Source organism: Macaca fascicularis, chromosome 13 (genome assembly GCF_037993035.2).
Source record: "Macaca fascicularis isolate 582-1 chromosome 13, T2T-MFA8v1.1".
Classification (NCBI taxonomy): Eukaryota; Metazoa; Chordata; class Mammalia; order Primates; family Cercopithecidae; genus Macaca; species Macaca fascicularis.
Genome location: NC_088387.1, coordinates 78,326,421 through 78,350,643, shown reverse-complemented (window position 1 = coordinate 78,350,643; position 24,223 = coordinate 78,326,421). Strand labels below are relative to the sequence as shown.

The 24,223-nt window shown below is 40.5% G+C and overlaps 1 protein-coding gene and 1 pseudogene across 12 annotated transcripts in view; one reads left to right on the top strand and one right to left on the bottom strand.

The window, feature by feature from the left end:
- PLEKHH2 (pleckstrin homology, MyTH4 and FERM domain containing H2) overlaps positions 1-24,223 on the top strand; it is a 124,200-nt gene that overhangs the window by 69,928 nt on the left and 30,049 nt on the right. For 10 of the 12 annotated variants that reach the window (XR_012422426.1, XM_074011877.1, XM_065527123.1 and 7 more), the window contains 5 exons: positions 7,206-7,286; positions 10,645-10,824; positions 14,363-14,471; positions 16,222-16,334; positions 23,090-23,269. Coding sequence is in view for 9 of the 12 variants with exons in the window: in XM_074011877.1 (XP_073867978.1) it covers positions 7,206-7,286; positions 10,645-10,824; positions 14,363-14,471; positions 16,222-16,334; positions 23,090-23,269 (663 nt within the window). In the remaining 3 variants the exon portion in view is untranslated. The remainder of the gene's footprint in view (positions 1-7,205; positions 7,287-10,644; positions 10,825-14,362; positions 14,472-16,221; positions 16,335-23,089; positions 23,270-24,223) is intronic. The other 2 variants (XR_012422427.1, XR_012422428.1) reach the window with 1 other exon arrangement.
- On the bottom strand, positions 8,201-10,645 carry LOC141408348 (small ribosomal subunit protein uS5 pseudogene; annotated as a pseudogene).

The window sequence follows — 24,223 nt, the reverse complement described above, 5'->3', positions numbered from 1 at the left end:
CTTATACTTAATATTATTTTTAAGTTTTAAAAAGTCCTATTGGTCACTTTTTAAAAATACAATAAAATATTTATACACACATAATCACTCCTCATTCATGTACTCTGATTATGTAAGAGGTGGAAAATTAGATGGAAAGGAACAATGCTACTGTGTAGTTTATATTTATTAATAATGTGGGAATGTAGGTGGGAGCTATTCCATAATATTTAAAAAGACTGACAACTATAGCAAAGGTAAAAAATAATTCACCATTGCATTAAACAAAGAGATATACTATGTACTATGTTTTTTCTAAGATACAACTGTGACAATGTTTTCTTAGTTACTGATGGGTTAGGAACAAAATATTTGCACAATACGTTTCCAGTGAACACACTGCTACTTTTAATCACATTCTTACTGTAATTCATAATAATGAGCTATGCTCTTGTTTCGAGGACCACATATGTATATCAAACCCTGAGAATTTAAGATGATCCCATGGCTAAGGGTTTATTACTTCCCCCACAATTAGGTTTTTGTTTGCTTGCTTGTTTTTACTTTATCAGCATGGCATGTCAGTTTCTGCTCCTGTAATGTTTCTGTGATTCTCCACTTCCCATTTCACAATTGCATTTTAAATGAGCATGAGTCAATGGGATTCTCAGATGACTAAATCATTAGGGTTTATAGCCAGGATGCTTATTAACTTTCCTTCCTGCCATTTGTGCTTGTCCACCCCCATGTTTTCACCCTCAGAACCTTATAAGACAACAGCTTCCCTCAGTTATTCTAAGTGACTTGTTCTGAGCTCACGTTCAGGCTGCAATATGAGATACTATCGAATTGCATTTGAGTACCTTGGAGGGGAGGAAGTTTTCTCAGGTTGTCACGTTGTTATTAGTGAGTACAGAATAATATAGGTAGATGCTAAGAACTTGACTAATTTGATTCTAGACATTCACTCTTACAATTTTCATTTTAATGCTTAGGAAGAACATTTTCTATATAAAAATTCGGTTCTTTAAAAAGCGAAAATTTATTATGCAGTTACCACATGGAGCACAATGTGCTGAAAGATACTACGATGAATAGGCCATTGTCCCATTCCTCAGAGAGCCTCATAATCTGTTGAGAAAGAGGGAGACAAAAGCTTATTTATAATGATATATGTAAAGTACAATTATTGAGATGTGTCAGGAATGACTTCTGAGAGGAAATTTACCAGTGCTGAGACTTCAAGGAGGAGTAGGAGAGTTAGTTATACCAAATGGGAATGGGCGGAGGGGTGGTACTCCAGGCTAGGAGACAGCATGAATGAAGGCTTAGAGTCTCGAAGCAGTGGCTCACACCTCTAATCCCAGCACTTTGGGAGGCCGAGGCAGGCAGATCACCTGAGGTCAGAAGTTGGAGACCAGCCTGACCAACGTGGTGAAAAACCGTCTGTACTAAAAATACAAAAATTAACCAGGCGTGGTGGTGGGCACCTGTAATCCCAGCTACTTGGGAGGCTGAGGCAGGAGAATTGCCTGAACCTGGGAGATGGAGGTTGAAATGAGCTGTGATTGCAGTATTGCACTCCAGCCTGGGTGACAAATGAAAGTCAGTCAAAAAGAAAGAGAAGAGAAGAGAAGAGAAATCTCTAAGCAGTGCCAGCTGCACTAAGAACAAATCCTTCGGAGAAAAAGCTAGAGGGGCCTATGGAGAGGAGTGGAGAGCTATTTTTGTCTTTTTAAGGACTTTGTTCTTTATCCTGAAGGATATTTGAAACCCTTCAGGGTTTGTAACAGGAGCATGGGCATATTCCTGTTGCTAACAGATTACTCTGCTAAAAGGAAGATGAATTAGTGGGAGGCAAGGTGGAGGTTCTAAGAACAGTTAAGGGAGTGGTTCCCATGAAGAGGATGAAACTCTGAAGGGGTTACAGGAAAAGAGAGGAGAAGATGAATTTAAATAATGGTAAGAAGTAAAATCTTTAGTTTGATTGAATTTGGGGTTAGGAAGTAGAAGAGATAAAGATGCCCGGTAGAAAGATGATAGCCGGTAAGAGAGAGCTCAGGAAAGAGGAGCAGTTTTAGGAAGATTAGAAGGTTATTTTGGAAGACATCAGGAGCTGGTAGGACGTCTTAGTTAAGAAACCCCGGCCAGGCGCGGTGGCTCAGGCCTGTAATCCCAGCACTTTGGGAGGCCGAGGTGGGCGGATCACGAGGTCAGGAGATCGAGACCATCCTGGCTAACACGGTGAAACCCCGTCTCTACTAAAAAATACAAAAAACTAGCCGGGCGAGGTGGCGGGCGCCTGTGGTCCCAGCTACTCGGGAGGCTGAGGCAGGAGAATGGCGGGAACCCGGGAGGCAGAGCTTGCAGTGAGCTGAGATCCGGCCACTGCACTCCAGCCTGGGCGACAGAGCGAGACTCCGTCTCAAAAAAAAATAAAAAAAAAAAAAAAAAAGATTTAAGAAACCCAGCAGGCAGCAGACCACCAGTCTACATCAGAGGAGAGTGCTGGAGGGCTGGATTGGAGAGCGGGGTTAGAGGAATCATCAGCATACATGTGGCAATTATGGGAAATTAGGTAGGGCAGGGGAGAGCAGGGGAACACTTGTAAATTTCAGGGCACAGTAAGGAGATGTGTGCAGAGATCTGAGAGTAATGCTGTGACTGATCTAGTGTCACATGTGCTCAGAGAAGAAGGTACATTGCCTTCAGTGGGTTGAAGGGTAAATGGGAGATTAGTAAGTGAAGTATTTAAGTTTCAAGGTCTATCTATACCTTTCAGTGCGTTAGAATCAAGCTGGAGGGAACCTGGAGTCAGGAGAGGCATTTTTTAGGGTGGGAAAGATGTGCCTTGGGTTAACAAACTAAGGGGCAGGCATCTGGAAGAGGGGAGGAGGGAGATTAAAGACAAAGTCCAGAAGAAGTGGGTGGCTGGACGTGGTGAGAAGGCATACTGGAAGGACTGAAACTGGAGGATAGGTGAGGAAGGGTGTAGACAAGTATCTTAAGTTTGTGGGACATTGAGTGATATCATGTCTAATATCCTCGGTTTTCTTGATGAACATTATCCCGTAAGACAATGTTATTTACTAAGAGTGGGGAAAAGGATGGAGAATAATCATTCAGGAAAGTAGGATGTACCCAAGGATAAATAGAAGGCTTGATAAGTATTATTGAAGGCCCACCAGACTTCCTGATTTGAGTTTATATTGATTATTTTTCTCTAACATCTTCAGATGCCCAGGAAAAGGAGCAGAGAATTTACATTGCAGTCAAGTGAGGATAGTGGTTTTTGTCTAACATTTTATTATATAAATTTTCAAATATGCAAAAAAACAGAATAATTTTACAGTGAACACCCATATTCCCATCACCTTGTTTCTGTAATCAACATTTTACTTGCTTTACCACCTATCTATCAAGATGATATTTGAAATTAATGTTTCATTATGGGCATTGCCAACATATGTGAAAATAGAGGGAATAATATAATGAGCCCTCATATATTCATCATCTAGTTTCAACAGTTATTAATTATGGCTAATATTATTTCCTATAACCCCCTGTAACCATCTGTGTCTTGTTACATTCTTCACTAGATTATTTCAAAGCAAATGGAGATGGAATTTTGTTGAGTGGATTTGTTAGAAGCATAGGAATACAGCATAATCACAGGCCCTGGAGCAAGAGTTGTTTCATGATCAAACATGGAAACCCAGGTTGGCAGAGAAGGACATGGGGCCAGGAGGGGACTGATAAGCTAGAATAAAATGGAAGGATCAAGGGGCTTAAAATTATGAGTGAGGTCAAAGAATAAGAGCTTGGGCCAAGCATGGTGGCTGTAATCCCAGCACTTTGGGAGGCCAAGGTGGGAGGATCACCTGAGGTCAGAAGTTTGAGACCAGCCTGGCCAACATGGTGAAACCCTGTCTTCACTAAAAATACAAAAATTAGCCAGGCATGGCAGCACATGCCTGTAATCCCAGCTACTCAGGAGGCTGAGACAGGAGAATCACTGGAACCCGGGAGATGGAGGTTGCAGTGAGCCAAGATTGTGCCACTGTGCTTCAGACTGGGCAACATGGTGAGACTCCATCTCAAACAAACAAACAAAAAAACCCAAGAATAGGAGTGCGGTAAGTGAGAGGGGGAGGGAAGCAGGAGGAACTGAGAGGAAGTTGTGATCAGAGAGCAGAAAGTCAATTGCAGAAGTGGGATTTTTGTCTGTAAATCCCAGTGAAGAAAAAAGGATTAGGGTATGGCTGAGGGGATGGGTGGCAAAAGTGGAAGGACAGCAAAGGTTATTAGAAGTGAAGAGCGCAAGGATGTGGAGACAGTGTGGCAAGAGGCAAGTGCCAGGGTGGGAGCCAGACTGCCTGGGCACAAGTCCTGGCTCTGCCACTTACCACCTGTGTGACCTTGAAGAAGTTACTTACAGGCTCTGTGCCTTAGCATCCTCACCTGTAAAATGGGGGTAATAATAGAGCCAACCTCACAAGGTACTGGGAGGATTAAATGAGTTATTTAAATATATAAATTGTGTTAGAACAGTGCCTGGCATATCATAAACACACACACAAAAAATGCTAGCTATTATCATCTGAGAGTTTCACCTTGATAGTGAAGTCAGCAAGGCTGGTGGCAGGATTTGTGGTGGAGAGCACTACAGGGATGGGCTTATGGGGAAGGAGAGAATACCGTAGGGGCTTATGGTTTGTGCTGTGGCAAGGGCTCATTAGGATATGATGTACTGTTTGTCTTCAAAATTTCAAACAAAACCAATAGGAACTACCTTTGTTATGGAGGCATGGTAAAAAAAAATTACTCTTTTAATTAGTTCACTTTGAGATTTGAGGTTGCCTTTAAATTTTCATGAGGATTCTTCTAGTATAATTTGTTTTCTAATTTTTTAAAGAGTAAGTCAGGGTTTTAAGAAATTCTAGGCTGGGTGCGGTGGCTCACACCCATAATCCCAGCACTTCGGGAGGCCGAGGCGGGCAGATCACGAGGTCAAGAGATTGAGACCACCCTGGCCAATATGGTGAAACCCCATCTCTACTAAAAATGCAAAAATTAGCTGGCCATGGTAGCAAACGCCTGTAGTCCCAGCTACTCGGGAGGCTGAAGCAGGAAAATAGCTTGAACCCGGGAGGTGGAGGTTGCAGTGAGCCGAGATTGCGCCACTGCACTCCAGCCTGGGTGACAGAGCGAGACTCTGTATCCAAAAAAAAAAAAAAAAAATCCTAATGCAAGATTTATGTATAAAGATAGATTGTTAAAACACAGCTTTTACAGTGAATTGGCAAAGGTCTTCATTAATTTGCCATTCTTCAAAGGCATACATTGTTCTCTTTTAAAGACAAATCATTTCAGAAGCACACTGTCTATAGCCAGATGCATTATACTTCAGTTTTTATGAGACTTCTTTCTGGAGATTGTTTAAAGAAGAAAAGAAAAAAACACCCCACACAACGCTATTTAAAGCTTCCAGGATATTTGTCTGTAAATATGTTTCTAAATTTAATTAAATTGAAACATGTCTCAAATGAAACATTTTTTGTTTTGTCTCAAACAGTATTCTAAATCCATCAAACCGTTAGGTGGTGGAGTTACTCGTTTGCTTAAACCGTTTGAAAAGCCCAAAGGCTGACTGGGTTTATGAGTTTAAAAGAAAACGTGTTTTCCTTCTTATTCATAGTGAGGACAGAAGCATTCATTGAGTAACCACTGCTATCCTTTATTTATGTTTTCGTATTTGGCTCTCACCATAGCCCAGTTGTGAGCCTCTTTGCACTCTTGATGAAAATATTTAGCATACTGCTAATTGTCTGTCTTCCTCACAAGGCTGTGAGCTTCCTGAGAAAGGAGACTGTATCTTGTTCAAATCTGTTTCTCCAGGACCTATATCACTTACTGACTATTCAAAGTCAAGAGCTAGATTCAAATTCTGTCCCAGTCACTTAGCTTACTACCTGATATATAGGAGGTACTCAATTTACAGCAATAGCTTTTAACATTATTTTATTACTTTATATGATTACTTCTAAGAAGGCATCAAATGTTTTTGAATGAATGACTGTTTTACATTTGGGAAATTACTAGAATTCTTTAGGTTTTCATCTTCTCAGTTCTTTTTTATTTTTATTTTATTTTATTTTATTTTTGAGACGGAGTCTGCTCTGTAGCCCAGGCTGGAGTGCGGTGGTGTGATCTCGGCTCACTGCAACCTCCGCCTCCCGGGTTCAAGCAATTCTCCTGTTTCAGCCTCCCGAGTAGCTGGGACTACAGATGTCCACTACCATGCCTGGTTAATTTTTGTATTTTTAGTAGAGATGGGGTTTCACCATATTGGTCAGGCTGGTCTTGAACTCCTGACCTCAGGTGATCCACCTGCCTCGGCCCCCCAAAGTCCTGAGCTTACAGGCATGAACCACCGTGCCCAGCCTTCATCTTCTCACTTCTAACGTTAGAGTGTTAATCTAGAGAGCCACAGGACTATTGGAAATCTGTGAAATACGGAAGCTGTGAAATATACTTACTGGTGAAATTGCACTTTCTCTTCTTTATGTTAATGCATTTATGGGGTACAAGTTCTATTCTGTTACATGCATTGATTGCATAGTGATTCTGTCAGAGCTTTTAGGATACCCATCACTCGTAATAACATACATTGTACCCCATTACATAATCACAATCCACCCCTCCACTCCGTTCTTTATCCATCTGTGAAACCTCAGTCCTAGGCATAGTATTTGATGCACAGTAAACATTCATTATATGTTGAATGGTGAGCACTAAAGCAAAACTTGCCATTCTACTACTGTTAACAGGTAAATCTTTTTTTTTTTTTTTTTACAACTTTTATTTTAGATATAGGGGTACATGTGCAGGTCTGTTACATGTGAATATTGCATGATGCTGAGGTTTGGAGTACAGATCCCATCACCCAGCTAGTGAGCATGGTACCTGATAGGTAGTTTTTTAACCCGGCCACCCCGGTTCCCTCTACCCTGGTAGTCCACAGTGTCTGTTGTTTCCATATTTATGTCCATGTGTGCTCAGTGTGTAACAGGTAAATCTTAAACAGCATTGGACCATCTATTTGGAATATCACTTATATCTGGGCAAACTGAATACCTATAGAAACTCGAATAGAGTATATAAGCTATACTTTAAGGTATCAGAGTTCTGGGCTACATTTGTAATTCATTGAAATATGATTTCAGGTAAAACATGGATATTCCAAGAGAGTCTGGTGTACACTAATAGGAAAGACATTGTATTATTTTCGGAGTCAAGAAGATAAGGTATGTATGTATTTTTAATATGCCAATTGAAATAACTTTTTGTTTGTTAGGGCTTAAACTTTTCCTTTTCACTCTTCTCTTACTTTGTAAAACTTCAGAATCTTTATGAGGTTGAAATTTGGTATAATTTCACAAATTTATATAATTATACAAAGATCTATCACGTACACCTACAAGGGTCTTGATTCTTAATTACAAGCCTTAGCAACTTTTAATTAATGCATCTTCTAAGACCTAGAAAAGTCTTCTTCTACTCCCTCCCCACAACCATCAGTTTCTTATATTTTCCCAGGTTCTTACAGACCAGATAAGGTTGACAGAAGGAAGCAGCAAGTTAGGAAAGAAAACCTAAAAAGGAAAAAGAATCTAGTTCTGTGCCAGGCCCTCAAATTCCCGAATATCACTTATCTACCCATCCATCTGCCTGTTTATATTCATGTTTAATACCCTCCACAAAAGAATCTGAATTATTTTTAATTTCAGAGTAAAAAGACAGGGTATCTACCCAAAGGTAAAATGCATGGCCAGTCATCGCTGCGGGTATTCTGTGTCACCTTCGGGTAACTGAAACTATAAAAGTTGAACCAACATGGGCCATGAGTACTTATATGATACAATGATGTCCGCTCCTCTGAAGAGCAGCCTGTGACTGTTACTGTGTTAATGAGACTAAACTTCTTGGTCTAGTGACCACGTGGGACAGTTAGTATTTCTCCCTCCCATTTAACAGACTACACTCTCAGGTCTGACCAGCTATATTTAAAATACATGCCGTTATACTCAATATTGCTAATGGGGTGGAGATTAACACAGACAACCATTAAAAACAATGCTGAGGCCAGGCACGATGGCTCATGCCTATAATCCCAGCACTTTGGGAGGCCAAGAGGTGGGAGGATTGTTTGAGCCCAGGAGTTTGAGACCAGCCTGGACAACATAGCAGGACCCTGTCTCTACAAAAAATTTAAAAATTAGCTGAGTGTGGTAGTGCGTGCCTGTAGTCCCAACTACTAGGGAGGCCAAGGTTGGAGGATCACTTGAGCCTGGAAGGTGGAGAATACCAAAGTTCTTGTTCTCACGGCCAAGGAGATCTAGGTTGTGGACACACACAGACAGAGTGAGTTTAGGGCAGGAGTTTAGTAGACAGTGCAAAAGGAAAAAACAGCTCTCCATCACAGAGAAGGGTCCCGAGTGGGTTGCCAAGTTGTAGTAAAAATATCAAGGTTTTCATAAATGGGCTAGTGAGGAGGGGGCTCGTAAGGAGGGGATATCTTATCCTCCTGATGGTTTAGTTGGGACCAGGTGTGCTATCTGTACAGAGCAGTTTTTTTTTTTGTTTTTGTTTTTGTTTTTTTTATCAGCTGTGTCTCATTCCCTGACCACATAGGCCGACTCTTAGTCTGTGTTTCTTCGTCCTGGTTATCTGGGAGGGAGAGTTTCTGTGTTTGTTCCCATCTTCTTGCAGCTGTAGGCACCCCCCACCCCCAAGTCTGCTTTTAGCTTCCCTATCTTAGTGTGCCCAAAGGGAAAAGAATGTGCTTATTAAGGCCCACTGTTTTATTGGGGCCCATTGTACAAGTGTGAAGTTTGGTAATTACCCAGGAGACCTTCCCCACTCCTGTGCCAAAGCTGTCTTATCCGTGTTTTACTGTCTGCTCTTTCAGGCTGCTTGTTGTGAGAAGAGAAGTGATTTCCTTGAACTGCATGAGGTTAGAAAAGGAGCTATCTTTGAGCTGCTTTTTTTTTTTTTTTTTCCAGGCTTAATTCACTTTATTTTTCTTGTATAAAAACCCTATGTTGTAGCCACAGCTGGAGCCTGGGTCCGCTGCACGGAGACTCTGGTGCGTGTCTTGACAAGGTGGTCAGTGAATTCCTGATAGGGAGACTTGGTAAACACAGTCTCCTTCCAGAGGTCAGGGGTCAGGTAGCTGTAGGTCTTAGAGATGGCATCGAAGGTGGCCTTGGCGAAGTTGCCCAGGGTGGCAGTGCAGCCCCGGGCTGAGGTGTAGCAGTCATCGACACCAGCCATCATGAGCAGCTTCTTGGGCATAGGTGCTGAGACGATGCCAGTGCCCCTGGGTGCAGGGATGAGGTGCACCAGCACAGAGCCACAGCGGTCTGTCACCTTGCAAGGGACGGTGTGGGGCTTGCCAATCTTGTTCCCCCAGTAACCTCTGCGCTCAGGGACAATGGAGAGTTTGACCAGGATGATGGCCCCACAAATGGCAGTGGCCACCTCCTTGGAGCACTTAACACCCAGGCGGACATGGCCATTATAGTCCCCGATAGCAACGAACGCCTTGAACCTGGTGCGCTGGCCAGCACGGGTCTGCTTCTGCACCGGCATAATCTTCAAAACCTCGTCTTTGAGAGAGGCCCCCAAGAAAAAATCAATGATCTCAGATTCCTTCATGGGCAGGGAGAAGAGGTAGATCTCCTCCAGGGGCTTGATCTTCATGTCCTTGACCAAGCAGCCCAGCTTGGTGACGGGCATCCACTCCTTATCCTCAGCCTTGTCTCCGTGGCCCCTCGCGGCCCCGGATGCCACTGCCGAAACCTCCGCGGAAGCCACCGCGGTTCCCCATCCCAGGGCCACCAGGGCCTCCAGGCCCCCCGCTGCACCGGCGTCATCCACCATTTGGTGTTTTCTCGGAGAAGCTGAGCTGCTTTTTTTAAAAGGAAAGTTTTCTGCTGGGGACTCACTTTACCCTAACTGTCTATCTAAATAATTTCTTTCTGCCTCCTATAACAATTTTAGTACAGCTGAATCATCTGAACTACTGTATAGAAGTAGCACCTTGCTTTTTCCTCAAAAGTTAAATCTCTAATATGTATATGGTTCTTTCATATTACTCTTGGGCTCTTTGGTTGTTGCCACTACTTTTGTTACACTGTGGATGATCAAATTGCCTCTAGGCATCATTTTTAAAAAGATATGTTATGCTTGTGTGGTGGCTCACGCTTGTGATCCCAGCACTTTGGGAGACTGAGGCAGGAGGATTCTTTGAGCCCAGGAGTTTGAGACTGGCCTGGGGAATGTAGCAAGACCCTATTTCCAAACAAAAAAAAATTTTTTTTTAATCAGCTGGTTATGGTGCCATGTGCCTGTAGTGCTAGCTATTTGGGAGGCTGAGATGGAAGGATCCCTTAAGCCCAGGAGTTCGAGGTTACAGTGAGGTTACTGATTGAGCCACTGCACTCCAGCCTGGGAGACCCAATCCCATCTCTAAAAAAAAAAGGAAAATAAAAAAATTTAAAAGTATGCTTTATAAATTTAAAAATGAAAAAGACTATGAAACATTTTAGTAGGAAAAGATTTAGAAAATGCCTTCCTCATAATTACTAACATTTACTTTAGTTTCCTTTAGGTCAGATCAAACTCTGGGAGGCTAAAGTGGAAGAGGTCGACCGATCTTGTGATTCAGATGAAGATTATGAAGCCAGTGGACGCAGTCTGTTATCCACACATTATACTATTGTTATCCATCCCAAAGACCAAGGTCCAACTTACCTCCTAATTGGATCCAAGCATGAAAAGGTATTCAAAGACTTATTGGTTGATTTAGAATGATGTAGACTAATATTATTCAGATATTTGTAATAATTGTCAAATCAATTTAATGGAAATAAGGAAGAAAATTTTGCTATAGACTTTCAACTCTGTTTTCAGAGATTATTTACCTCCCTGGAAATGAGCCTTGTTCAAATATGTCATTTTCCAATCCTGTTGGTAAAAGTGGTATCAAGGCTGAAATTAGTGCATGGAAGTGGAGGGCTAAAGGACCTTATGTTAAAAATGTGAATCTCTCAGACTGAGTATTTTTTGGTAAATCTAAGGACTCCATTTTATATTTTTGACTAATTTTATTAAAATTTGGGCTTAGGGCCGGGCGCGGTGGCTCACGCCTGTAATCCCAGCACTTTGGGAGGCTGAGACGGGCGGATCACGAGGTCAGGAGATCGAGACCATCCTGGCTAACACGGTGAAACCCCGTCTCTACTAAAAAACACAAAAAACTAGCCGGGCGAGGTGGCGGGCGCCTATAGTCCCAGCTACTCGGGAGGCTGAGGCAGGAGAATGGCGTGAACCCGGGAGGCGGAGCTTGCAGTGAGCTGAGATCCGGCCACTGCACTCCAGCCTGGGTGACAGAGCAAGACTCCGTCTCAAAAAAAAAAAAAAAAAAAAAAAAAAAAAAAAAAAAAAAAAAAAAAAAATTTGGGCTTAGATACATTGGAAAATTAATTATTTTATGTATTATATGTGCATGTAGTCATTTATGATAAAGGAGGTATCACAAATTAATGGGTAAGCAATGTATCATTCAATACATAGGGTTATGTATTTATTATATATTGAGGAAATTGGCTACTTAGGAAACATTAGTTTTTCATCTCATACAGATAGCAAAATAATTTCCAGATGAATTTAAAGAGTTAAAAGAATTCAATGAAATTATTTTTTAAGAGGGCCTTTATCTGATTTCTGAATCAGAAGTACTTTCTAAGAAAACAAAAAAGTGGACCGGGCGCGGTGGCTCACGTCCATCCCAGCACTTTGGGAAGCCGAAGCAGGTGGATCACAAGGTCAGGAGATGGAGACCATCTTGGCCAACATGTTGAAACCCTGTCTCTGCTAAAATACAAAAATTAGCCAGGCAAGATGGCGCGTGCCTGTAATCCCAGCTACTTGGGAGGCTGAGGCAGGGGAATCACTTGAACCCGGGAAGCAGAGGTTGCAGTGAACCGAGATCGCACCACTGAACTACAGCCTGGTGACAGAGCAAGACTCCATCTCAAAAAAAAAAAAGAAAGAAAGAAAGAATGAAAACAAAAAGGCAGTGTAAGAAATCAGAGTGCAAATGGTTGATAGATTTGACTATAAAAATTGAAATAATTCTTTCTGTCAAATATTATCATAAATATGACTAAAAAGATAATACAGAAAACAAAATATTTCATGGATGGCTACTGTATCCTTAACATATAAACAACTCTTTATAGATTATTATTGTTACTATTGGTCATTGTTTTTGAGCACATGTATCAGGCCACGTGCTAAGTATATCTCTTCTTCATCCTTCCAATTACCCTCTGTGGGAGGTGACCTTATTCCCATTTGTAGGTGGAAAGACTGAAGCACTTTTTTGTGGTCACACATCTGGCAAGAGGCAGAGTTGATATTAGACCCCTGTCTCTAACCACAGTGCCTGTGTTCCTGAACACTTGCCTCTGCTACCTCTCATTTGATTTGAAAAGGACTATGTTTCTAGTAGAAAAATGGAAAGAGGGCCTGACGAACAACTTACTGAGGAATTTAATGGCTAATGAACACTTACACTCATCTGTAATCAAAGATATGCACATTTAAAAGTGATAAAGCTTTTATTGTCTCTGAGGTTATCAAAGATTTTAAAAATTATGCTAGTGAAGCTATGAGGAGGGAAGCACTCCTATACACTACTGGTGAGAATAGAAATTAGTGTAAATGCTTTGGAAAGTACTTTGAAAATATGTTTCAAGAATTCCTGAAAGTTTTCACGCCCTAGTAATGACTCATAATTCTATTTCAAAAAATATATACTAAGAAAATGTTGGCCAGGCACCGTAGCTCACGCCTGTAATCCTAGCACTTTGGGAGGCCGAGACAGGTGGATCACCTGAGGTCAAGAGTTCGAGGCCAGCCTGGCCAACCCGGTGAAACTCTATCTCTACTAAAAATACAAAAAGTAGCTGGGCGTGGTGACAGGTGCCTGTAATCCTAGCTACTCAGGAGGCGGAGGCAGGAGAATCACTTGAACCTGGAGGCGGAGGTTGCAGTGAATCAAGATTATGCCGTTGCACTCCAGCCTGGGTGACATAGCAAGACTCTGTCTCAGAAAAAAAAGAAAAAGAAAACGAAAGAGAAAGAAAATGTTAGTAAATGCAGCCAAACATTTATGTATAGTTTGTTCGACACAATACACATTTTTCTAAAAAAAAAAAAAAAACAGAGTTTCACTCTGTCACTAGGCTAGAGTGCAGTGGCATGATCTCGGCTCACTGCAACCTCCGCCTCCTGGGTTCAAGAGATTCTCTTGCCTCAGCCTCCTGAACAGCTGAGACTACAGGCGTGCACCACAGCTGGGACTACAGGCGTGCACCACAATGCCCGGCTAATTTTTGTATTTTTAGTAGAGACAAGGTTTCACCACATTGGCCAGGCTGGTCTCAAACCCCTGACCTCAAGTGATCCACCCTCCTTGGCCTCTTAAAATGCTGGGATTACAGGTGTGAGCCACCATGCCCGGCCTACAATACTCTTTTTCAAATAATTTTATTTTTTAAGGATTTTAAACATGGAAAATATAACATTTCCTTTTCAGTTAACAGGTGATAGCTGTCACAGTATTTTTTATCAGTGAGAAGTTAGTAACCATCATAACGTTCAGCAATAAGAAATTGCTTAAATAAATATGGTATGTCCATATGTGTAATAGAATATCCTGCAGTCATTAAAACTTGTTTATAAAGAATTTCTAGCAATAAGGGAGTGCTTGTACTATATTACTAAAATTCAGAAATTATCCTCTACTTTTAGAATAATTCAACTATGTAAAAATTTAATCTACATATATATTTTCATAGAGAAAAAAAGACCAGAAATCTCTGGTGAATGGGATAAGATGGATATTATGTTTTCTTTAAATTTTCTGGATTTCCAAAATATCCTGTATGTATCACTCTGGGAGCCAGATTTTTAATTTCATAGAATTTATTTATTTTATAAAAGAATATCAGCTGGTTGTATTTAGTCTCTTAACATGTGTTATTCTTCTTAATTTTGTCATGCTTTTCTAAGACGCATCTGAAGAAAATAAGAAAAATGTGAATAATGGGAAAAGGTAATATAAACACAGTTCAAGTGAGCATGCCTCAGAATGGTTTGAATAAATGGCTTTTCATTATTATTTAAAATTAAAGCAAGTGGTTCGTTTCCATCTCAAAGTTTTCTACTGTTTATGCAAGTTGTTTTTTTTTTTTTTTTGAGTAATCAAAACTGTGTCTTCACATTTCTGTTAATATGTTCTGGTTTTCAGGACACCTGGCTTTACCATCTGACTGTTGCAGCTGGAAGCAACAATGTCAACGTTGGATCTGAATTTGAACAACTGGTTTGCAAATTGCTAAACATAGACGGGGAGCCTTGTAAGTTCATAAATATATAAATAAAGCTTTATGGTTTATGAAATGGACCTCAACCCACTTAGCCTAATGGAGTTTTCACTTAATGGGTTCCTGTTTCCCTGAAATATACCCACCTTTTCACTGCCTTTGTTCATCATGGGAGAGAATTCTCTCTGTGGCTCTTTGGCTGCAGGGACACCATCATTCCTTATTAGGCTGTGTCAGGTCACCTCCCTCTGCCTTTGCTTCCATTGCTCCTCTGCTTGGAATGCCCCCTTCCCTGGCAGTCCTCACCAATATAATGAAACCCCACCTAGCCTTACGAGATCCCCCAGCCAGCCCCCTCCAGCTCAGCATCTGGCTCATAAAAGGTGCTTCATCAATGTTAAAATTATGTCCTAATACGCTTTGTCACTTAATTCTTTTATAGCAAGCTTGTCCAACCTGCAACCCACAGGTGGCATGCAGCCCAGCATGGCTTTGAATGTGACCCAACACAAATTCCTAAACTTTCTTAAAACATTACGAAATTTCTTTCTGAGGTTTTTTGTTTTTAAGCCCATCAGCTATCATTAGTGTTAATATATTTTATGTGTGGCCCAAGACAATTCTTCTTCCAATGTGGCCCAGGGAAACCAAAAGATTTATAGCATTTGTAATTTTGCATTGAAATTAAGTTTTTGTTTTGTTTTTGAGACGGAGTCTCACTCTGTCACCCAGGCTGGAGTGCAGTGGCATGATCTCAGCTCACTGCACCCTCTGCCTCCTGGGCTCAAGTGATCCTCCTGCCTCAGCCTCCTGAGTAGCTAGGACCACAGGCGTGCACCACCATGCCCAGCTAATTTTTGTATCGTTGGCAGAGATGGGGTTTCGTCATGGCAAAGGCTGGTCTTGAACTCCTGAGCTCAAGTAATCCGCCCACCTCGGCCTCCCAGAGTGCTGGCATTCCAGGCATGAGCCACTGTGCCTAGTCTGAAATGAATTTTTATGGCTAAGGTTTCCCCACTGAGAGTCTAGATTCTATCCTATGCTTTACACACTAAGAGAGACCATATTTTATTTGCCGTGTCCAACACAGGAATTTAATAAATATTGATTTTAGGAATGCCTTCAAGTTCCTCTTTATCTTTATATCTCTTTCTACTTTGGCTTCTCCTCTCTAGAGAAGTTCTAGATCTTTCTCCAGCTCTTTCTCATATATAGTCATGCCCGCTACCTAGGTCACCAATCTTTAGCACATTTAAGCAATGTGTTAGTGCCCTGGTAGACTTATTACAGCCTAGTAAATTAGGACCCAACTCTTCAAGATTATCCAAAACAAGAACATGTCTCACTCATAAATGGCAGCTAAACTGTGAGGATGCAAAGGCATAAGAATGACAGAATAGACTTTGGGGACTCAGGGGGAAAGGGTGGGAAGCGGGTGAGGCAAATCAGGTTCAGTAGATACTGCTCAGGTGATGGGTGCACCAAAATCTTCCAAATCAACACTAAGGAACTTACTCATGTAACCAAATACCACCTATGGAAATTTTTAAAATTAATTAAAAAAAGAAAACAAACAAACAAACAAACAAAAAACAGTAACATGAGAATCCCAATGGCCTGGCTACCAAAATAAAATAATGTTGCCAAAGAGTTTTTTTCTGACCTTTGTGACTTAAAGTTGTGAGCCAAGCCTGAATGAGCTAATGTCTAGAGGATGAATTTAATGGGAGGCCGAAATAAGTGGTTTATTCAGTTTTCTGTTCATATTTTATTCTGCATTTAGCCTCTCAGATATGGAGACACCCCACTTTGTGTCACAGTAAAGAAGGAATCATTTCTCCTCTGACAACTCTACCTTCTGAAGCCCTACAGACAGAAGCTATTAAATTATTTAAGGTAAAATATTTATACGTTGTTAAATTATTTAAGGTAAAATACTTATATGTTGTTAAATAATTGGAAAAAAATTAAAAATAACATTTTGGGTTACAAAATTTTACTCCAAGAAAATTCAAAATGTGTTTATTATTATTAAGAATATTATTGAAATAAAATTGGTGAATTTAATATGCTTTCTTAGTGAGGATTTTGGATTTACTGAAATAAACTATTAATATGTATGGTTTGGGCAATGTGAAATACTTGGTATCAGATGAATCATTTCCCCTTTAACTTCTAATTTTCCACATCACACCAGGCACAGCACTGGGAGAGGGGTCAGCACTGTCTTTCCTCTCTAGTGTTACTCTCAGTTTCTTATTCCTCAATCTCTGTTAGAAATCCCTGATCACTCAAAACTTGCCATGCACCTTAGCACTCTTTATCGTTCTATCCCTATCATCAGTTACCTTCCAGTAACTCTTCAGATTTCTCTAAGGGCCAGGCGTGGTGGCTTAATCCTGTAATCCCAGCACTTTGGGAGGCCGAGGAGGGTGGATCACCTGAGGTCAGTTCAAGACCATCCTGGCCAACATGATGAAACCCCATCACCACTAAAAATACAAAATTAGGTGGGCGTGGTGACACATACCTGTAACCTCAGCTACTTGGAAGACTGAGGCAGGAGAATTGCTTGAACCCAGGAGATGGAGGTTGCAATGAGCTGAGATCACGCCACTGCACTCCAGCCTGGGCAACAAGAGTGAAATTAAGTCTCAAAAAAAAAAAAAAAAAATTATCTAAGGATTTTAGCTCCCAACTCACATTCTCTACCTGAACTCTTGCAAATGACTGTTATCACTTCACTCACCAATGCCATGATTTTAAGATTCTTGACCTTCTAAATTCCAGTAAGCTTCATCTCTGGTCTCCTTCATCATCCCATTCTCCATGTCCACACCTGACTTCACCATTCCTCACAAGTACGTCACCTCTAAAAGCTTCAGTTCGAACATCTCTTTCTTTAAGCAGAATCCTAGCCTGCAAGCTCTTATTTTTTTTTTTTTATTCTTCCATTTTTTTCTTCATCTCTAAGACCTTTGTTTTGGACCATTTGCTTTCTTTGAGATCATAAGAACTGCATCTTGACTTTTCTTCCTTCCTTATCCAGTCTGGTTTGTTCCTATTAATTGTCATAGTTCCTTGGGACCCATACTTCCATGCACTCTTCAGCCAGATCCCAACCTAGATCAGTGCTATGTTTTCTGCTCCCAGGATAACCAGATGTGCAATGCTGCAGAGCATCAAACCGCCATGCAGTCTGATGTCAGTATAAATTCAGGGTCTTCCTCTGTCACAGCCAACTTTCTGCCTTTGTGCTTGTCTTTGGTCACATCCCCCTCAAACTCTCTACTTAAGAATACAGCAGAGAAACTTACCTTCTATTTCAGTGAGAAAATTAGAGGACATCAGACATGACATGACCACTTCAAAGCCCTCCCCTTGCAGCTGGACACGGTGGCTCACGCCTGTAATCGCAGCACTTTGGGAGGCCGAGGCGGGCAGCTCATGAGGTCAGGATATCAAGACCATCCTGGCTAACATGGTGAAACCCCGTCTTTACTAAAAAAATACAGAAATTAGCCGGGCGTGATGGCACGTGCCTGTAGTCCCAGTTACTTGGGAGGCTGAGGCAGGAGAATCGCATGAACGTAGGGGGTGGAGTTTGCAGTGAGCCGACATCACGACACTGCACTCCATCCTGAGTGGCAGAGCAAGACTCCATCTCAAAAAAGAAAAAAAAGAAAAAGAAAAAAGCCCTCCACTTAACAGACAATCTTTCATCTCTTTTCTCCTCCACTCCTCCAGCCTCAGAATATGGTGGATCTTCTGTGTTTCCAAGTCTGGACTCTACACCAGGATCTTGGTACTTCATTTTCCCCTAGTCTCTTGGAGCTCAATCTCTTTCTTTTGGCTTTGTCTTGCCTAAGTTTCTCCCATCTCAAAAAATCTATTTGTTTATTAGATAATATTATGTATGGAGTTATTGTTAATTGCAGGGTCATGGATGGCTATAGAAAAAATCTGTATCAACTGGACATCCAGCCTGAAGTATTTATTGGTAAAGTAATAAAGTAATATGATATACATTAAAATACCCCAGAGGAAAAGAAAGTAGAGGTGGGGAGGTGGTGAAGTTTGGCAAAATGCTGATAATTATTGACACTGGGTGATGGGTACATAGGTGATTATTATGCTGTTCTCTACTTTTATACATTTTTAAAATTTCTATAATGGAAAGTTTAAAAATATCCACCTGTAGAGTACGCCAATACCTAAATCAAGAAAGACTACACAAATATATTTGAAAATCTAGATGACGTGGCCAATTTTATAAGAAAATATAAATGACCAAAATTGATTCCACAGGAAAAGGAAAATCTAAAGAGGAGTTTACCAAACTTTATGTGTAGATAATTTCAATGCTGTTTAAATTGTCCCAAAGCATAGAAAAAGAAAGAAATTTTCCAAATTCAATTTTTTCTTTTACTTTTTACTTGAGACAATTTCCAGCATATATGAGTAGAGAGAATATTACAATGAGGCCTAGAGTGCCCGTCTTTCAGATCCGCAGTCATCAACACATGGCCAATTTTGTTTTATTCTCCCATTCCCCACTGTACCCTAACTTTGGATTATTTTGAAGCAATCCTCGATCATTATATCACCATATTCTCTTTGTTAAATAAGTATCACTTTCATACAAGAGTGCAGCAAAGATTGTACAAAAATAATAAAATATTAGCAATCAGAATCCAGCATCATTTTAAGAATATTAAATCACTCAACTCAATAGCAAAAAACAAATAATCCAATTTTAAAATGGGCAAAAGATCTCAATAGACATTTCTCAAAAGAAGACACTCAAATGGCCAACAAGTATATGAATCAATGCTAAGCATCGCTGATCATCAGGGAAATGCAAATCAACATCATAATGAAGTATCATCTGACCCCAGTTAAAATGGCTGTTATCAAAAAGACAGAAAATAACAAATGCTGTCAAGGATGCAGAGAAAGAGGAAAACTCATACACCATTGGTGGGAATATAAATTAGTACAGCAACTTTGGAAAACAGTGTGGAGGTTCCTCAAAAAACTAAAAATAGAACTACCATGTGATCTAGCAGTCTCACTGGGAGTATATCCAAATGAAAGGAAATCAGTATATTGAAGAGATATCTGCATTCCTATATTTATTGTAGCACTGTTCACAAGAACTGGTATATGGAATCAACCTAAGTGTTCATCAGTAGATGAATGGATAACGATAGGCCGGGCCAGTGGCTCAGGCCTGTAATCCTAGCACTTTGGGAGGCCAAGGCAGCCAGATCACTTGAGGCCAGGAGTTTGAGACCAGCCTGGCCAACATGGGTAAACCACATCTCTACTAAAAATACAACAATTAACTGGGCATGGTGGCGCATGCCTGTAATCCCAGCTACTAGGGAGGCTGAGGCACAAGAATCACTTGAACCTGGGAGGTGGAGGTTGTAGTAAGTCGAGATCGTGCCACTGCACTCCAACCTGGGTGACAGAGCAAGACTCTGTCTCAACAAAAAAAAAAAAAAAGAAAGAAAGAAAATGTAGTATATATACACAATGGAATCTTATTCAGCCATTGAGAAAAACAAAGCCCTGTCATTTGCAGCAACACAGATGGAAATAGATGGAATTGGAGAACGTTATGTTAAGTAAAATAAGCCAAGCACAGAAAGACAAACATCTCATGTTTTCACTCATAGGTGGAAGCTAAAAAAGTGGATTTCATAGAGGTAGATGGTAAAATAGAATGGTGGTTACCAGAGGCTGGGTAGTAGGGGGTGGAGGGATGAAAGGAGGTTGGTTAATAGGTACAAAAATACATTTATATAAAAAGAATAAGTTCTAGTGTTCAAAGCACAGTAGGGCAACTATAGTTAACAAGAACTTAGAGTGTATTTCAAAATGCTTAGAAGAGAACATTTGGAATGTTCCCAACACAAAGAAATTATAAATGTTAGAGGTAGTGGATATCCCATTCCCTTGATTTGATCATTACATGTTGCATGCATGTATCAAAAAACTCATATACTCCATTAATATATGCAGCTATTATGTGTCGATAACATTTTTTAATGTTAAAAAATGTTAAATCATGACTGAAAGGGATTTCTTCTAGGAAATTAAGGATGGCTAAGTATTAGGATATCTATTAATATTACTTACTATTAGGGAGATAATCATATCTGTAGATGCTGAAAAGGCATTTGACAAATTTAACACTTATAGATAGCAATACATATATACCTCTTTAACATGACAGAATATTCCTGTTTTAGCTAAAAGCAAGCATCATGCTTTATGGAGAAATTTTGGAAACGTTTCCACTAAAGTGAGAAAAAGACAAAGATGTGCCCCATTATTTTTAAAATTTTTCAATTAAAGTATAAATTTTATAAGGTTTGTCATTATTATTATTATTTGATATTCTCTTAGAGAACTAACCTATGTAATTAGGCAGTAAATAAAAATATTTACAGATGGCATATTTGTATACCCAGAAAACCCAAAAGAACAAACTAAAAAACTGCTACACACGAAAAGAGAATTTGATAAGATAGTGAGAGGTACAAAATAAGCAAAAAACAAACGCTTTTATGTGTGCAAGCAACAACCAGTTAGAAGACAGAAAGGAAGAACTACTTTGGGCCATGATGAAGTTACAGGACTGGATTTGTCCTGCCAGTGGTTTTTAGACATTGAACGCAGGCAGTGCAGGACAGATTCTTCAGAAAACTAATGACATAAGCTCTATGATTGCTGCAGCTTACTGTCTGGAGAGATTCAAGACTGCTGTGCAGAGAGGGAGCACCCAAATAGAGCCTGGCAGTCTTCCTGAGTTGTGAAGACAGAGTTCAGAATTTGAGAAGGCCAAGGTAGACTTCACGGGGCTGATCGGGCACCGTGGCTCACCCTGTAACCCCAGCACTTTGGGAGACTGAGATGGGCGGATCACCTGAGATCAGGAGTCCAAGACCAGCCTGGTTAACATGGGAAAACTCCGTCTCTACTAAAAATACAAAAAGTAGCCAGGTGTGGTGGTTGGTGCCTGTAATCTCAGCTACTCGGGAGGCTGAGGTAGGAGAATCACTTGAACCCAAGAGGCAGAGGTTGCACTGAGCTCTGCACTCCAGCCTGGGTAACAGAGCAAGACTCCATCTCAAAACAAACAAACAAACAAACAAAAACAGGGCTGAGAGGAGAGAGCTAAAGAGAGGGAGGGAGGGAAAGCTCTGGAGATTTGAGTTTTCATCTGAGAACTGATAAGCATGTGTGTGTTTGAGGAAAGTACCTGAGGCTGAGGACAGAAAGACACAGGCAAGAACATTCCAGCTCACACAGAGCTGGAAATAGTTTTCCCATCTTCTAGAATGGAAAAATCTCTGATACGCTGGACATCAAATAGAGTGCACAGAAGGTGATTGCCTCTGGAATGGGGCCCAGATAGTACTAAATATAAGGCTGTTCTGGTCCACTCTAAGAAACTTAAAAGAGACCTTGGAAGAATCAAACCGTTTCCAAGTAATTTAACTATCATCTGAGAGCAAAACTAAAAACTATTTAAAGCATCCCAAAAAGTCCAGTGCCCAAGAATATAACATTTACAATGTCTGCATCCAGTCAAAGATCACCAGGCATACAGAGAATCAGATCAAGTATGACATACAGTGGGTAAGAAAAAGTAATCATAGAAACATATCTAGAAATGATGCAGGTGACGGTAGGTAAGGACATCTCTGTGTATCTGTTGTCTATTGTTACATTTACAATTTCCCCACCACTTAGTGACTTACAACATTTGGTTTTGAAGGGTCAGGAATCTGGAAGCAGTTTAGCTGGGTGGTTTGACTCATAGTCTCCTGATGGTACCATCAAGCTGTCAGCGGGGGCAGCAGGCATCTGAAGATTGGAATGGGGCTGGAGGATTCCAAACTCTCTCACGTGGCTGTTGGCAAAGAAGCCTCAATTCCTCACTACATGGGCCTCTCCAAATGACTGCTCAAGACATGGCAGCTGCCTTCCCCAGAGCAAATGATCTAACGGGGAAAGAGAGAGAGTGACCAAGATGGAAGTGCATTGTTTTTTATAAGCTAATCTTAGAAATGGCATGCCACATTCTACCGTTCACACAGACCAACACTGGTAGAATACAGGAGGGGATTACCTACGGATCTGAATGTCAGGATGTGGAGCTCACGGAGGACCACTTTGGAGATTGGCCACCATACTTCACGTGTTCAGGAAGGTAGAGGAAAGCATGAGCATTTTAAGAAGAGTAAGAGAAGAGATTTAAAAGACTCAAATTGAATTTTTAGAGATGAAAAATGCAATGACTAAAATGAAAAATACACTGGATGAGATTCACATGTCTTTGGAAGCTCTGTTAATAAGTATGTAGATGTTTAGGACTGTTATGTCTTCTAGATGAACTGACCCCTCTATCATTATAAAATGACCCTCTTTATCTCTGGCAGAATTCCTTGCTCTGAAATCTACTTTGTCTGCTATTATTGTAGCGATTCCAGATTTCTTTTGATTAGTGTTATCATAATATATCCTTTTCCATCATTTTAAACAAAAACTACTGCTGAAAAGAGAATCGATATAATTCATGCAGAATAAATCTACTCACTCCTCACCTTGAATATATCTGTTTTTGTTTAATTCAGACCTGCCAGCTTTTTATAAATGCTGCAGTTGACTCTCCTGCAATTGATTACCACATATCTCTAGCCCAGAGTGCTTTGCAAATCTGCCTGACACATCCTGAGCTGCAGAACGAAATTTGCTGTCAGCTTATTAAACAGACAAGACGAAGACAGCCACAGAATCAACCAGGACCATTGCAGGTAGATATTGATATTGATACATATACATGCAATTTAAAGTGATACTGTTTTTCTGATTGTAAGAATGATACACATTCAGCATAGACATTTGGAGAACACAAAAAGTGCAGAAGGAAAAATAGGTATTAATATTTTGATGTCTACCTTTTTGGTTTATTTATATATTTATATGTTTATATATACATGTATGTATGTTGGTGTGTGCACACTCACAGATTTTTATATTGCTGGCATTACAGTGTGCATACTACTTTTTTAAACTAGAAAATAATCATTTCCCCTGTATCCTTAGACATTCTTCAAAACATTAATGGTCATGTTAACATTAAGTACTATATATTTAGGTTTTTCCAAATTTTTTCTATAATACATACCTCTGCAGTAGACATCTTTGAACCTAAATGAGATGGAGTTTCACTCTTATTGCCCAGGCTGGAGTGCAATGGCACAATCTCGGCTCACTGCAACCTCCACCTCCCGGGTTCAGCAATTCTCCTGTCTCAGCCTCCCAAGTGACTCAGATTACAGGCATGTGCCAACACTCGTGGCTAATTTTGTATTTTTAGTAGAGATGGGGTTTCACCATGTTGATCAGGGTGGCCTTGAACTCCTGACCTCAGGTGATCCACCCACCCCGGCCTCCCAAAGTACTGGGATTACAGGCATGAGCCACCGCACCCACTAGGAACCTAAATCTTGTGGACAGGTCCAGCAAATTCCTTTGAACTCATTTTTAGAATTTTCTTATATCTTCAACAACATTCAGTATATTTTAAATTCTTAACAGGTAAAAAATGTTATTTCACTATTGAATCAGGATGCTTTCCTTTATTACTGCAGTTAAATACATTTTTCAGGTGTTTGGTAGTCATCTGTGTTTACTCTTCAATGAACACCTGTTTTTATCTTTGTGTTTTGACTCCCTGTTAGCCACAGGATAAATCAGAAATTTCT